General features: G+C 34.1%; 1 protein-coding gene across 6 annotated transcripts in view; it reads left to right on the top strand.

Annotated features, from left to right (window-relative positions):
* TBC1D5 (TBC1 domain family member 5) overlaps nucleotides 1-12,711 on the top strand; it is a 540,103-nt gene that overhangs the window by 331,619 nt on the left and 195,773 nt on the right. For all 6 annotated transcript variants that reach the window (XM_039250589.1, XM_039250592.1, XM_039250590.1 and 3 more), the window contains one exon: nucleotides 999-1,171. In XM_039250589.1, the coding sequence (XP_039106520.1) occupies nucleotides 999-1,171 (173 nt within the window). The remainder of the gene's footprint in view (nucleotides 1-998; nucleotides 1,172-12,711) is intronic.

The following is a 12,711-nucleotide window of genomic DNA, read 5'->3' as shown; positions in this document are numbered from 1 at the left end:
AGGGTTCTAGGTTATGAATATAGCTTTAGAAGTCTTTGGAAAATGGGTATTTGTTGAAGCACTGTGTATGAGTGAGATCAGGGAATCACATGCAAGTAGAGAATTAAACTAAGACCAGACCTGTATGAAAAAGCAGCATTTGCAAAGGAGAAACAAAAGTTTGAGCTAGAGAAATAGAATGAGGATGAGTGGTAGGCAGGCAGTCAGAAGAGAATGATGCTATAAATCCCAAGATTTGAGAGAGGTAGAAACTCACCATAAGAAAGGGTCAGACATAATAGGGGAAATCATCAGACTCCGGATAGTTGAAGTTTACATGAAAGCATTACAAGTAGTACAGATACATCTTTCTTAATATGGGCTATGGAATGGGTGGAAGGAAAGTTGTAGTTGGCCTACATAATTGGTTTGTTTTTGTTTCTTGTTTGTTTTTTAACTCAGCTATACTCTGGAGAGTTTTAAAATCTCCCTACTCAGCTATTTTAATTAATTGAAGGACAGTTAGAAAATACCTTCTTTTCTAATACTAGTTTCCTTTTTTTCTTGTATAGTTTTGAGAACTTAAAGTAAAGCAGTTTTCATTTGCTGTTTTTTTAAGTTTTATACCACAAGATATACCTTTCTATTGGAGTATTTCATTTAGGTTTGATGGCTGATTAGACAAACTGGCTGTAGACAAGTAGACTAGCAGCCACTGTAACAAAAATTATCTTGAAATATTAAATTTAATAATTTAATATTTAATGTCACCAGAGAAACTGGTCAAGGGAATACAGGTAGAAAATATTTTAGAAGGCATCTCCTGGCCTTTATGAGCACAATTCATCTGTATAACAATCAGCATATGATTCCACAATTTAAGCATTTGTCATGAGATGATCATCATGAGTGTTTGGTTCTTATTTAAGCTCCTGTTGATAAGTACATTCAAGTATGATGTCCATACATTTGCTCATTTCATATTGAAATAACACCTGCTCCATTTTTTCTGTTTTTAGGGAAAAGAAACACTGATGACTCCCATCCCCTTTGCTAGACCGCAGGATTTAGGGCCAACAATTGCTATTGTTACTAAAGTCAACCAGATCCAGGATCATCTACTGAAGAAGCACGACATTGAGCTTTATATGCACTTGAACAGACTAGAAATCGCACCACAGATATATGGGTTGTAAGTACTAAAGTTTAAGTTTCAGCAACATCTAATTATGACTCAGGGTGGTTTCTTTATGTCTCAGATCCATAGAAGTAAGAGCTGGAATTGTTCCAGCTCCATTTCATTTCCCATGTCTGTTGTGTCCTATGTGCCGGGCTCTGTGCTCATTACTTTCACAGATGATATTTCATCTAATATTCCCATCAATCTTGTTAATTGAGTGTCATACCAGGGAAGAAACTAAGGCTTACACTGTGTTTATGCACATTAAATAGTGAAGTCATGATTCAGATCCAGGAAGTATTGGCTCCATAATCTGCAGAGCCCAGTGCAAAATAAAAATGAATGTACTCTTGGAAAAAAAAATAATAATAAGAATTTCACGATGACAACAGCAGATCATTAAACCAAGCATTCTAAGAAGTGCAGGGTCACACAGGTCATACACACATGAAGCCAGCCCCGTACCCAGCCAATACTTTAGTACATCCATGTGCTTTCCATTTTATTGGGATTGCATTTCTAAAAGTGAGCTGAATGTTCCTCATAGCAAACACAAAATGGTAATCACCTTCAGCCACGTAACTTTTGTAACATGCTGTAGTAGAAGAATGGGGAGCCACACACTCCTCAGATACGTGTGTGATGTTTGTATGTGTGTTTCTTTAGTGGCTTAATAGGATGAGTAGGAAAATTAGAAAGATTGCAGTTTTAGTAAATACAAATTCATTGTGTAGTGCTACAGACATTGAAACAATAAAACATATCTAATGCTGGATAGTTTCTTGGTAGATATTTTCTGCAATTCCCATCTCTCAATCAGGTAGAACATGGAAAATTGAGAAGATATTATTAAGATGTACATAGTAGATGCTCAGTAAATATGAATTCTTTATTTGAATTACAAGAATTCCAAACAAGTCAAAGGTTTAAGACCAGAGCAGAGGCTGTTTATTTAGCCCAAAGGAATACCAATGAAAGTTTTCTTTATGTTCTCATGTTACACACAGTCTTTCACTGATAATAACTCCACTATCTATCATCTCTAGAGATCCTGAAGTGTGGTTATAGATGTCTGCTTTTCTGTTTTAATGATGCTTGTTTTCATTTCTGTGACTGAAACTTGACTTCAACATTGTGAGCAGCTCCATCATTCCCATCGGAAATGAGAAAGTTGTGGGTAACATGAGCGTTGGGCAGTACTGTAAGTTACTAATGAGTCATCATTTATACTTAAAAGTCTGGCTAATGTGCCTGTGATTATAGACCTAAAACTTTATTTTAAAATAGCTGATGTCAAGGTCAGGATTTAAATTCTATATTCCTCTCCATTGTGCACTGAAAGAAGTGGTTTATTCAGATACCAAAGCCTATTTTACACCCTTAAAAATTGTTTACTAAAGTCTAGATATTGGCCTTAAATATTGGGGAAAGGAATTAATGTTCGGCATACTTCTCATTTCTTTGAAATGCTTTATTGTTTGTTACCTCTTTGCTTGAGCTGGGGCTTTACATTGCAGTGGTAGGTGGCATGGGCTTGGGTGTGAGGATTTATAAACCATTGCTCCAGTTTCCTTTTCAGACATTAGTTTCTATCAGCTTTCTCTTCATCATAATGATTCATAGAGCTTCTTTGACATCCGACCAGCACCTTCCCAATAAAATTCCCTGATCCATGACATAATCATTCTTAGTCCTTTCAGCTTTATTTTTCAGCAATAATCGTAGCTGACTCATTTATCCCATTATTTTAGTACAGAATCTTATCTGCATTAACCAAAAATATACATATTTTTTAATCTTTGAAGAAGTCACTCATTCTCTTAATCTCTATTGCATTTTATAGCGCAAGGAGTTTATTTACTCACTTCATTTACTAAATTTGATTGTATTACTTGTATTTGTGGGGCACATGTGGCTGAATTATCCTTTGTCTTTATGCTGCTTTCTGTTGTACTTCTCATCTGTATATTTCCTGTTGATGACTATTAGAATCTTTGAGGCCAAAGAAAAATATGAGTATAGTATGAAATAGCAGTTAGAAGACAGACTTTGAAACGAAATAGATTTGTTTAATCATTTTGATCGTTGGTATCTTCATTTGTGAAATGGATAGTGAAAATTATGGTACCTCCTTCATCGGATGTCTATGAGAATTAAATTATAATATACAGAAATCATAGTGCTCAGTGTGTAGTAAGCATTCAGTATATGTTGGCAGTACTTCTGTTATCATTATCTGTCCTCACCATTCCCCAGGTAGGATGCCATGGCTATGTGAATATGATGTTCCGCGTGTTTCATGAACCTTTCCACCTCTGGCTTTCTATGTTTTCTTCACCAAAGTATATGAGTAGCTTCTACTTAGGTGGAAACAGAACAGCTGTCCTTCAGACCATTGCTTCTAAAGAGCCAGTATAGAGCTGAGGACTGAACTTCTAGAAACAGATTATAGCAATTTGGCACAACAGTTTTGTGTCCCTAAGGCTAAAAGAATATTGTAGGTTTAGACTTCATGGCAATGAATTGAAATATTTTGTTTTATATCATAAAAGTAATATTAATCCAAGTAATTACTGATGTTAATGTCCATTCCTGTTGCAGTAAAGTTGGTAATTTAGGCTGACATTCAGTATTAATGCTTGAAAACAATTAGTTTACACTTTGAATATATTATCCTCAAGTGGACATATACAAAATAATCAATTTTCAGTTAATAACACTGCTCTTCTTTAAGATAGCAGAGTCCATAATTGGCATCATCTAAGATGTGCTTTTGCATACCATTTTTTTTTTTTTTTACAAAACTTTGATTTTCATTTTTTTAAATGGTTATTTATTTTGAGAGAGAGAAAATATATATACATGCATGCATGCATGAGGGAGGGACAGAGAGAGAGAATCCCAAGCTCAATCAGAATCTGCCAGTACAGAACTGGATACGGGGCTCAGTCCCATGAACTGTGAGATCATGACCTGAGCCAAAATCAAGAGTCTGATGCTCAATTGACTGAGCTACCCAGGTGCCCCAAAATTTTGATTTTCAGACAACTATTTTCTTGTGTACCAAAACGTTTTACCAAAATTAGTAAACAATATGTTAAAATGTCAATAATGAATATATCAGTATTAATTTGCTTAGAATGGGGAATAAATCATAAATAGGTGTTTATTACATGGTGAAGAAAGTGTTAACAAAATGAAATTATAGTCCTATTAAGTCCAGGTTTCTTATTCTAGTAAATCTTTAGCAGCTTCATGGTACATGAAAATTTATTTAAATCTGCTTTATATAAGGTTATAATTATCATTGAGAGATTTTGCAATTACTCCATTTTTAGAGATAATTTTGGTTCTGTTTTTTGTAAGAGAATATATGTGGATGTCTCCTGACATAGCAGATGTGCTAGATACAAACATACTTATTGTATTTTTCTAATAAATTTATTTAACAAAATTAGAATCAATAATTAGTATGAAAATATTAATCGTCCTAACATTGGCTAGTCATTCCAAATTTTCTTATCTTAATTTTAAGTAAATTGATGATATTTATCTTAAAATGTGGGAATTAAATACCCATGAGATCTTGGATATCATATAATAATTTGCTTACTAATGCTATTTTATGTACTTAAGTACATTATCCCCTGGATAATTGTAGCTGATTTTTGTGTTACAAAATGTTCAGTCAATCAAGTTACTATTTAGTTTATTTTTTTTTTTAATGTTTTATTTATTTCCAGGAGAGAGAGAGAGAGAGAGAGAGACAGCGTGAGCAGGGGAGGGTCAGAGAGAGAGGGAGCCACAGGCTGAAACAGGGTCCAGGCTCTGAGCTGGCAGTCAGCACAGAGCCCGACGCGGGGCTTGAACCCACGAACCGCGAGATCATGACCTAAGCGAAAGTCGGACGCTTAACCGACTAAGCCACCCAGGCGCCCCACTATTTAGTTTAAACAAAGATAACTTGAAGTTAAATGTAGCATTATAAAATGATATTTCCTAAAAGTAATTTACATTGTATTTTTCATTAACTTTATGAATGATTACTCCTGTTGCACTTTGATCAAAGTATCTCTTGCTTTAATTCAAATAATTAACATTTTGAATTATCTTTTGTTTACCACTTATTGATGGGTATTAGACTTTTAAAAATTAAGTTTGTAGGGGCCTGTCAACGCATGCTGATTAATATCCAAAGTAAATATTGACTACATTACTTCCAACTTTCCAAGGTAATTTCTAAAAGTTGCTTTTTTTTTTTTGGCATCTTCATTGTTAGTTGGAGAATAGGACTGTGCTGTGATTTCATCAATTGGGGGTTATTTTTGTGCAAAAGCCTCTAAAGTCCCAATGTTAAAGTTCCATCCCTGAGTATGTGCTTGTTTGAGTCCCAAAGACACTTAATCACAAGAGATTCAAGTATAAAGACTGAATACCATTTTCACTTAATCCCGTAATAATATTTTATAGAGGGACTAAAAATTGAAGTTTAAAAATAACAATTTTTGCTAGGCCAGAGTAACTGTGTTTTATTATCACCCTTAAATATTGAATCTGTATATTTTCAACTACATTTTATACTTTGATATAAATAGAATACGTAATAAGTATCTGTGGGATATGCAGTTAATGACACTTTTGAGGAAAGGCCCTCATAACACACTTGGGCTTTGGCATTCTTAAACTATGAGCTCTTTACAACACTCATGGGATAAATTTTGTATCTCCCAAATGTTTATACACATCTTCCATCTCCCTTATTTCCTGTTTTCTGGATTAGCAATTGTTTTGCTGTGGTGGTTGTAGTGGTTTAATTGGAGAGGTTCTTGGTTACTGATTAATAATCTGCTAAATTTTATGATATAATTTAAAAATATTTATATCATAGTATACTCTAACTCATATCACAGTGTAACTATATATGACTACTAAGTTTTTTAAATCTGTATTTGAAGTATAAACATATAATAAGAAATACAATTGTTAGTCATCAAAGTCAGTATAATTATCCATGTTAAAAATTGTTCCTTAACAATTTAAACAAATAGCTTTCTATTCTAAATACAGCTAATCATTGAAATATTCTTTTCAGTGAGTGTTGTGTTATGTTTTACATTAAATGTAAAAAACATAATAACAGACTAAAAGGTGAAGATCCAGTGATACTTTAACTTAAACCCTGAATATTCCCCCAGAATTACCCCCTTTGGGAAACATGTTTTTTTCCTCTTCTATATGAAGAATTATCATTATTAAAAATTATGGAGGAGAATAATACATTATTTGAAATAATGATTAATAGTTGCTAATATTTATTGTTTCCTGAAGGCTAGGCATTTGTACTAAAGGCTTTACATAATTATTTTACTTATTTTTACAACACATTGGTATGGGTACTATTATCCCCATTTTGTAGATGAGGAAATCACAGCTTATAAAGGCTTATTGAGATCAGCTGGCTACCAAGAATCGTTGAAGTCTTTGAGGCTTTGTACTCTTGAGCCTATGTTCACACACTAATTTGAGGAGGACTAGAAGTGTGGTAGAAACTTAAGGCGCCCAAAAGTCCTTTGCACCGTGAGCCAAACTCAGGGTGATCAGATAGCAGCAAAGACCAGGCAGATGGTACAAGGCCTGGAATCAGAGGGGTTTTATTGGTAGTGATCAGGAACAAGCCTGCTAAGGAGGAAATGGAAAAGTCAAGGGCCCTGGAGAGCCTGAGGCCCACAACAGTGTAGTTAACTGATGACATAGAAAAACTAGAATCTGTACTGACAAAATAATTATGCCTTGTAAGTAGAAAGAGGCCATGCACAGATTTAGGAAAGGAACCATCCACATGCCTTTTTAGGTTAAAAAAAAAAAAAAAAAAGTTTTTCACACTGAAAAGTAAGTAAGCATTACTAATTCAATCAAGAGGAAAGCAGACCTTAAAGGACTGCTAGAAAGCATTGTAACCAGTAAGCTAAAGCTAGGTGTATACAGCTGAATGCAGGTCAAAAATAATCATCTGAAGGGCAGTAAATGTAAATTTAAAATACTTTGAGATCTTAGATCTACTTAATTCTTTTTTTAAAAAAAAATATCTATTTATTTATTTTGAGAGAGAGGAAAGGAGACGGAGAATTCCCAAGCAGACTCTGCACTGTCAAGGCTCGAACTCATGAACCGTGAGATCAAGGATCTGAGCCAAAATCAAGACCTATAAGACTCATTAAGATGATGAAAATAACAAAAGCAAACTAAGGAGGGCTTAAAAAGGAAGCATAATACAAAATGATAAATACTGTCAAACATTAGGTACACATAAATGCTTTAAGCTTGCCTAATAAAAGATAAGTATTCTTGATTGGCTTTCTAGACAAATTCAACTATATTATACTTAAAAGAGACAGCTAAAATCAACTGATACGGTTTAGTAAAAGGAATACAGGAACAACAGTGGTAAAATAAAAAGCATTGAAAGAGTATTCTTTATTGATAAGACATTCAGTTATTAATAGCTTTGAATTTTGGTGTATAAGATCTGTGACAGCAAGAAGTTTGTCTGTCTGCTTCATAATTTACCCAGATGCTTCCTTAGCAGAACCTGGTACATGGTAAGCATTCAGTGAATATTTTTGAATAGATGAATGAATGAAAAGGAGGTAAAAATGAAAGAAAGATCTTAAACCAATTATATAAGGAACTGATTATTCAAAATGGAAAATTTTCTATTTCGAGGAACATCAACCTACAAGTACAGATTTTTAAAAATTCAACTAAATCATTAGTAGAAAGCATACATAAGTACATGCATGAGCTAATCTTTCAGTGAGCATTGATTTTCTAAGAAAAATAGCATTGAAAGACATTTCAGAAGGTAAGTTTGAAATTTGAGGACTCCAAAATTTCATTCCAATAAAATTGAATGCAGAGACAAATTTCTTTTTTAAAACCTTGCAACATATAGAAAGATAATATGTAAAGAAATTAAAAGCAAAATTCTATTCTTTATACATAATAAACCCTTAAATTTAGTAAGAAACCATTTAACCTACAAAGTAGAAAAATAAACCAAAATGCTTAGGAAAAAGTAATAAATATAGTGAAATATAGATATTTCAACTATTCAGATATTTAAAGAATTAGAAATTAAACAACAAAATACAGTTTTTCTTTAGATTGATAAGGATTAGAGGAAATTTTAATTGAGACTAACAGAATTTGGGAGACAATTGGGACAATGAGTCATGTAACTGATAAAGTTGGGCTCTTTGACTCATGATTCTACTTTTAACATATAGACATCTTGTGGGGCACAGGGAGCAGAGATCTGAGTATAAAGATGTTTATCACAGTGTTGTTTATGATATGAAGAGAAAACTACATTTCTAATTATAAAGGAAATAATAAGGTAAATAAATCCTTCTGATGAAATATTATGTCATATTTAAGTAATGTATTTGTGGACTGTGTAATCCCAAGAAATGATGCCTGTGATATAATGTAAATGGAAAACCAAGAAGAAAAGCCACATATATTTTGTGTTCCTAGGTTTAAAAATCATAGATGTTTTTACATGAAAGTTAGACTGGAAGCATTAACAGTGGTTATCTCTGAGAAGAAATAATGGATGGTGTTTATTTTCTTTTTAATTATTTTCTCAGTTGCCTCTATTAATCATAAATTGATTTTATAAGACAAAAAATGTGAGGGCAAAAATAATAATGTACTTAATTACTGTTAATGAGCACATATGTCGACATCCAGAAAACTAAAACGCTTTAAAAATGTATTTAGATGATTGTCAGTAATATTTGAGGAATGAAGGAAAATGGAGGACATGGCCAGAAGATGTAACAGGAAGAAAAATCTGTTTTTAACATTTATAATCCAACAAAATGTATTTACCACTACTATCTAACAATATTTTAGAACTTTTAAAAAGTAGATAATCTGTAATTCCTTAGAAAGGGAGATTGTTTCTAAATGGAAGTGTGTTCAGCAGAACAATTTAGCCAAGATACTACTGTATTTTCTTTTCTGTCAAATGGCCAGATTAGAGAAAAACTTTTGACTGAATATTTCATTCTCATCATTTTCTTACAATATTCTTTCTCTCAAAATGGAGCATTTGTAGACTAAAAGATACTACATTTAAGCTGAAATGTAGCTTTATGTAACAACCATGTTCAAAGAGTAAGGATGAGTAGTACCTTCCCATCCCGTAGGTCTCTGGCATGAGGTCTCTGGAAGCATGCTATTGGGCTTTGTCATTGGTCTTGCACAGAATCCCAGCATCTCAGGATCTTAGAAGGTCACTCCCTTAGGTTATCATGAAATGCTTTAATCTCAGTTGTAACATCTGTATTAAATAATTGAGTATCTCAACTTGACCATTCCCTTGTTGGGGGGCTTGTTACCATCACAAGTAGCTTATTCCATGGCAGATTTCACTCATCTCTACTAGATCTCCAAGTACGATATAACAAATATTTAAATTCCAAATAAATATTAGGCAGTTGTGCCCAAGGAGCTTACAACATTGTACAGAGAGAAATGACATTTGAAATTATATAGAAATTAAATCATGACTTTAATATTCACTACACTGCCTATTAAAGTTATATCTGGGTAGTCAGGATAACTATTATAATGACTAGTATGGTATATATGTAATCAGTGTTATTTTGATATAATTAAAGTAGAATTATACACAACATGCTGTAGGAGCACAAAAATGGAACACTACTATAGCAGGTATGCATTTGGCTGCAGTTAATAGAAACTCAGCCAGTAATGGCTTGAACAAATGGCCATATATTATTCTTGTTGTTATTTTTTCCTAAAATGCAACAAGTCTGGAAGTAGGCAGCTACTGGTTCAGTGGCTCTACAGTATTGAGATGGACAGATTCTCCTGGTCTTTGTTCAGGATTGTGCTAGCTGATGTCAAGACACTTCTATAGCTAGACGTCAGTTAGTCAGTTGTTTACTGGATAATAGTTCAGGCTACTATTTGTACAAGAGGCTGATGCCAGTCTTATTTGCCCTCTTTGATCAAGCAAGGGAGAAACTTTCCTAGCAACCACTTCTAGCAGACATAGGCTAAAATCTCATTAGTGGAATTTAGGTACATGGCTAACCCTAGATATAAGAAAGGCTAAGAAAGCATGGAGTAGGATTTATGGTTACCTTAGATCAGTTGAAGTAGAATTTAGGAGTAGAATTTAGCAATTCATCACTTATATATAACACCCAGTGCTCATCATAACAAGTGTCCTCCTTAATGCCCATCACCCATCTAACCTATCCACCAGAAAACCCCCCCCCATTAACCCTAAGTTTCTTTATCATTTAGAGTCTCTTATGGTTCACCTCTCCTCTCTTTTCCCTTCCCATACATCCCACCCCTAAATTCCACATATGATGAAATCATATGGTATTTGTCTTTCTCTGACTTATTTTGCTTAACATTATATTCTCTAGCTCCATCCATGTTGCTGCAAATGGTAAGATTTCATTCTTTTTGATGACTAATACTACACACACAAACACACAGTGGACACTTGGGCTCTTTCCATACTTAAGCTCTTGTTGACAAGGTTGGTATAAACATCAGGGTGCATGTAACCCTTCAAATCTGTATTTTTCTGTCCTTTGGGTAAATACCTAGCAGTGCAATTGCTGGATCATAGAGTAGTTCTATTTTTAACATTTTGAGGAACCTCCATAATGTTCTCTAGAGTGGCTACACAGTTTGTATTCCCACCAACAGTGTAAGAGGGTTCCTCTTTTGTTTCCTGTTGCATCCTCTTGTTTCCTGTGTTGTTAATTTTAGCCATTCTGACAGGTGTGAGGTAATATCTCACCATGGTTTTGATTTGTATTTCCCTGATGATGAGTGATGTTGAGCATCTTTTCATGCATCTGTTGACCATCTGGCTGTCTTCTTTGGAAAAATGTCTATTCATGTATTTTGCCCATTTCTGCACTGGATTGTTTGCTTTTTGGGTGTTGAGTTTGATAAATTCTTTATAGATTTTGCATACTAATTCTTTATCAAATGTTATTTGCAAATATCTTCTCCCATTCTGTAGGCTGCCTTTTAGTCTTCTTGTGTAAGTAAGAACAATACAGTCAGAACATTTGTAAGGACCTCAGGGAGAACAGTATGAGCAAAGGTGTCTGTGTTTGAATACCATCATAGATACAAGGTACACTTACTAGTTTACTAGAACTAGAGTAAATTTTGTGTGAGAGGAAAATACAGTGCCAGGGCATGGGAACTCTTATATACCATGATAAGAATAATCTAGACCTATACTGACCAAAAGGTAACTAACCACACACATGTAGCTATAAAACTTAAATTAATTAAAGTGGCTCTGTTGGTTGAGTGCCTGACTTTGGCTCAGGTCATGATCTCATGGCTTGTGAGTTCAAGCCCTGCATTGGGCTCTGTGCTGACAGCTCAGAGCCTGGAGCCTGCTTCAGATTCTGTGTGTCTCTCTCTCTGTGCTCCTCCCCTGCTCGGGCTCTATCTCTTTCTTTCTCTCAAAAATAAACATTAAAAATTTTTTTAATTTAAATTATAAATTTACTTCTTTAATCACACTATACCTATTTAATGGGCTCAGTAGCCAGCCCCATGTGACTAGCAGTTATTTTGTTGGACAACACAGATCTAGAACAATCCAGTCATTATAGAAAGTTCTGTTGGACAGCATATGTCTAGATCTTTAAGGTAAGGTTAGGTGGTCTTGAAACATAATGGTTTTATGATCATATTTGTTATTTAAAAGGACTGTGCTGGCTGCACGGTGGTAAGAGATTGGGTAAGTAAGAATCAAATATGGGTCACACTGATTAGCTACAAAAGCAGTAACTTCTGTTTTCTAAAAGAGATGATATGATGGCAGCCTGGACAAGATAAAAGCAGTAAGAATAGAGGTAAGTGGAAAAATTTGGGAAATACCAAGTTGCTGGGATTGTCAGGACTTGTAACTAATTGAATATGGGAGTGAGGGAGAAGGAAAAATCAGAGATAATTTGGACAACAAGGTCGATGCTAAAAATCACAGAAATGAATGGTAGAGAAAGAAATTTCAAAAAAAGGAAGAATTGTATTGAGTTTGGAGTTTCTGTGGAAACGTGGAGATTTAGTAGAAAATTGAATGATGTGGTTCTGAAGCTTTGGAGACAGGTTGGAAGTATTGGTTAGATAGACTACATGCTATATGCTGCTAATTGAAGTTGCTAATAAAGTGAGACAAGAAGAACAGAGATACTTTTCTAAAGAATATCCACTGTGTGTAACTAACTTTTGAGAATATAAAGCAGGAAGTGATTTGGTATAATTGGTATTTAAAATAAATTATTGTAGTTTGTGTATTTGAGAGAGACAGGCAAGACTGGGAACAAGGATACCAATTTGGAGGGCTTTGCACATGTCTGAGTAAGAATTGATAATACAGTGGAGCAGAGGCAGTTTAAAAAAATATCTTACAGATAGAATCTATGATTTGGTAATAAGTCAAAATGCCACATAGTACTTGGGAGAGTGGAAAC

Source organism: Hyaena hyaena, unplaced genomic scaffold (assembly GCF_003009895.1).
Source record: "Hyaena hyaena isolate Hyena2069 unplaced genomic scaffold, ASM300989v1 scaffold_375, whole genome shotgun sequence".
Lineage (NCBI taxonomy): Eukaryota > Metazoa > Chordata > Mammalia > Carnivora > Hyaenidae > Hyaena > Hyaena hyaena.
This window is presented reverse-complemented; position numbering and strand designations above follow the sequence as displayed.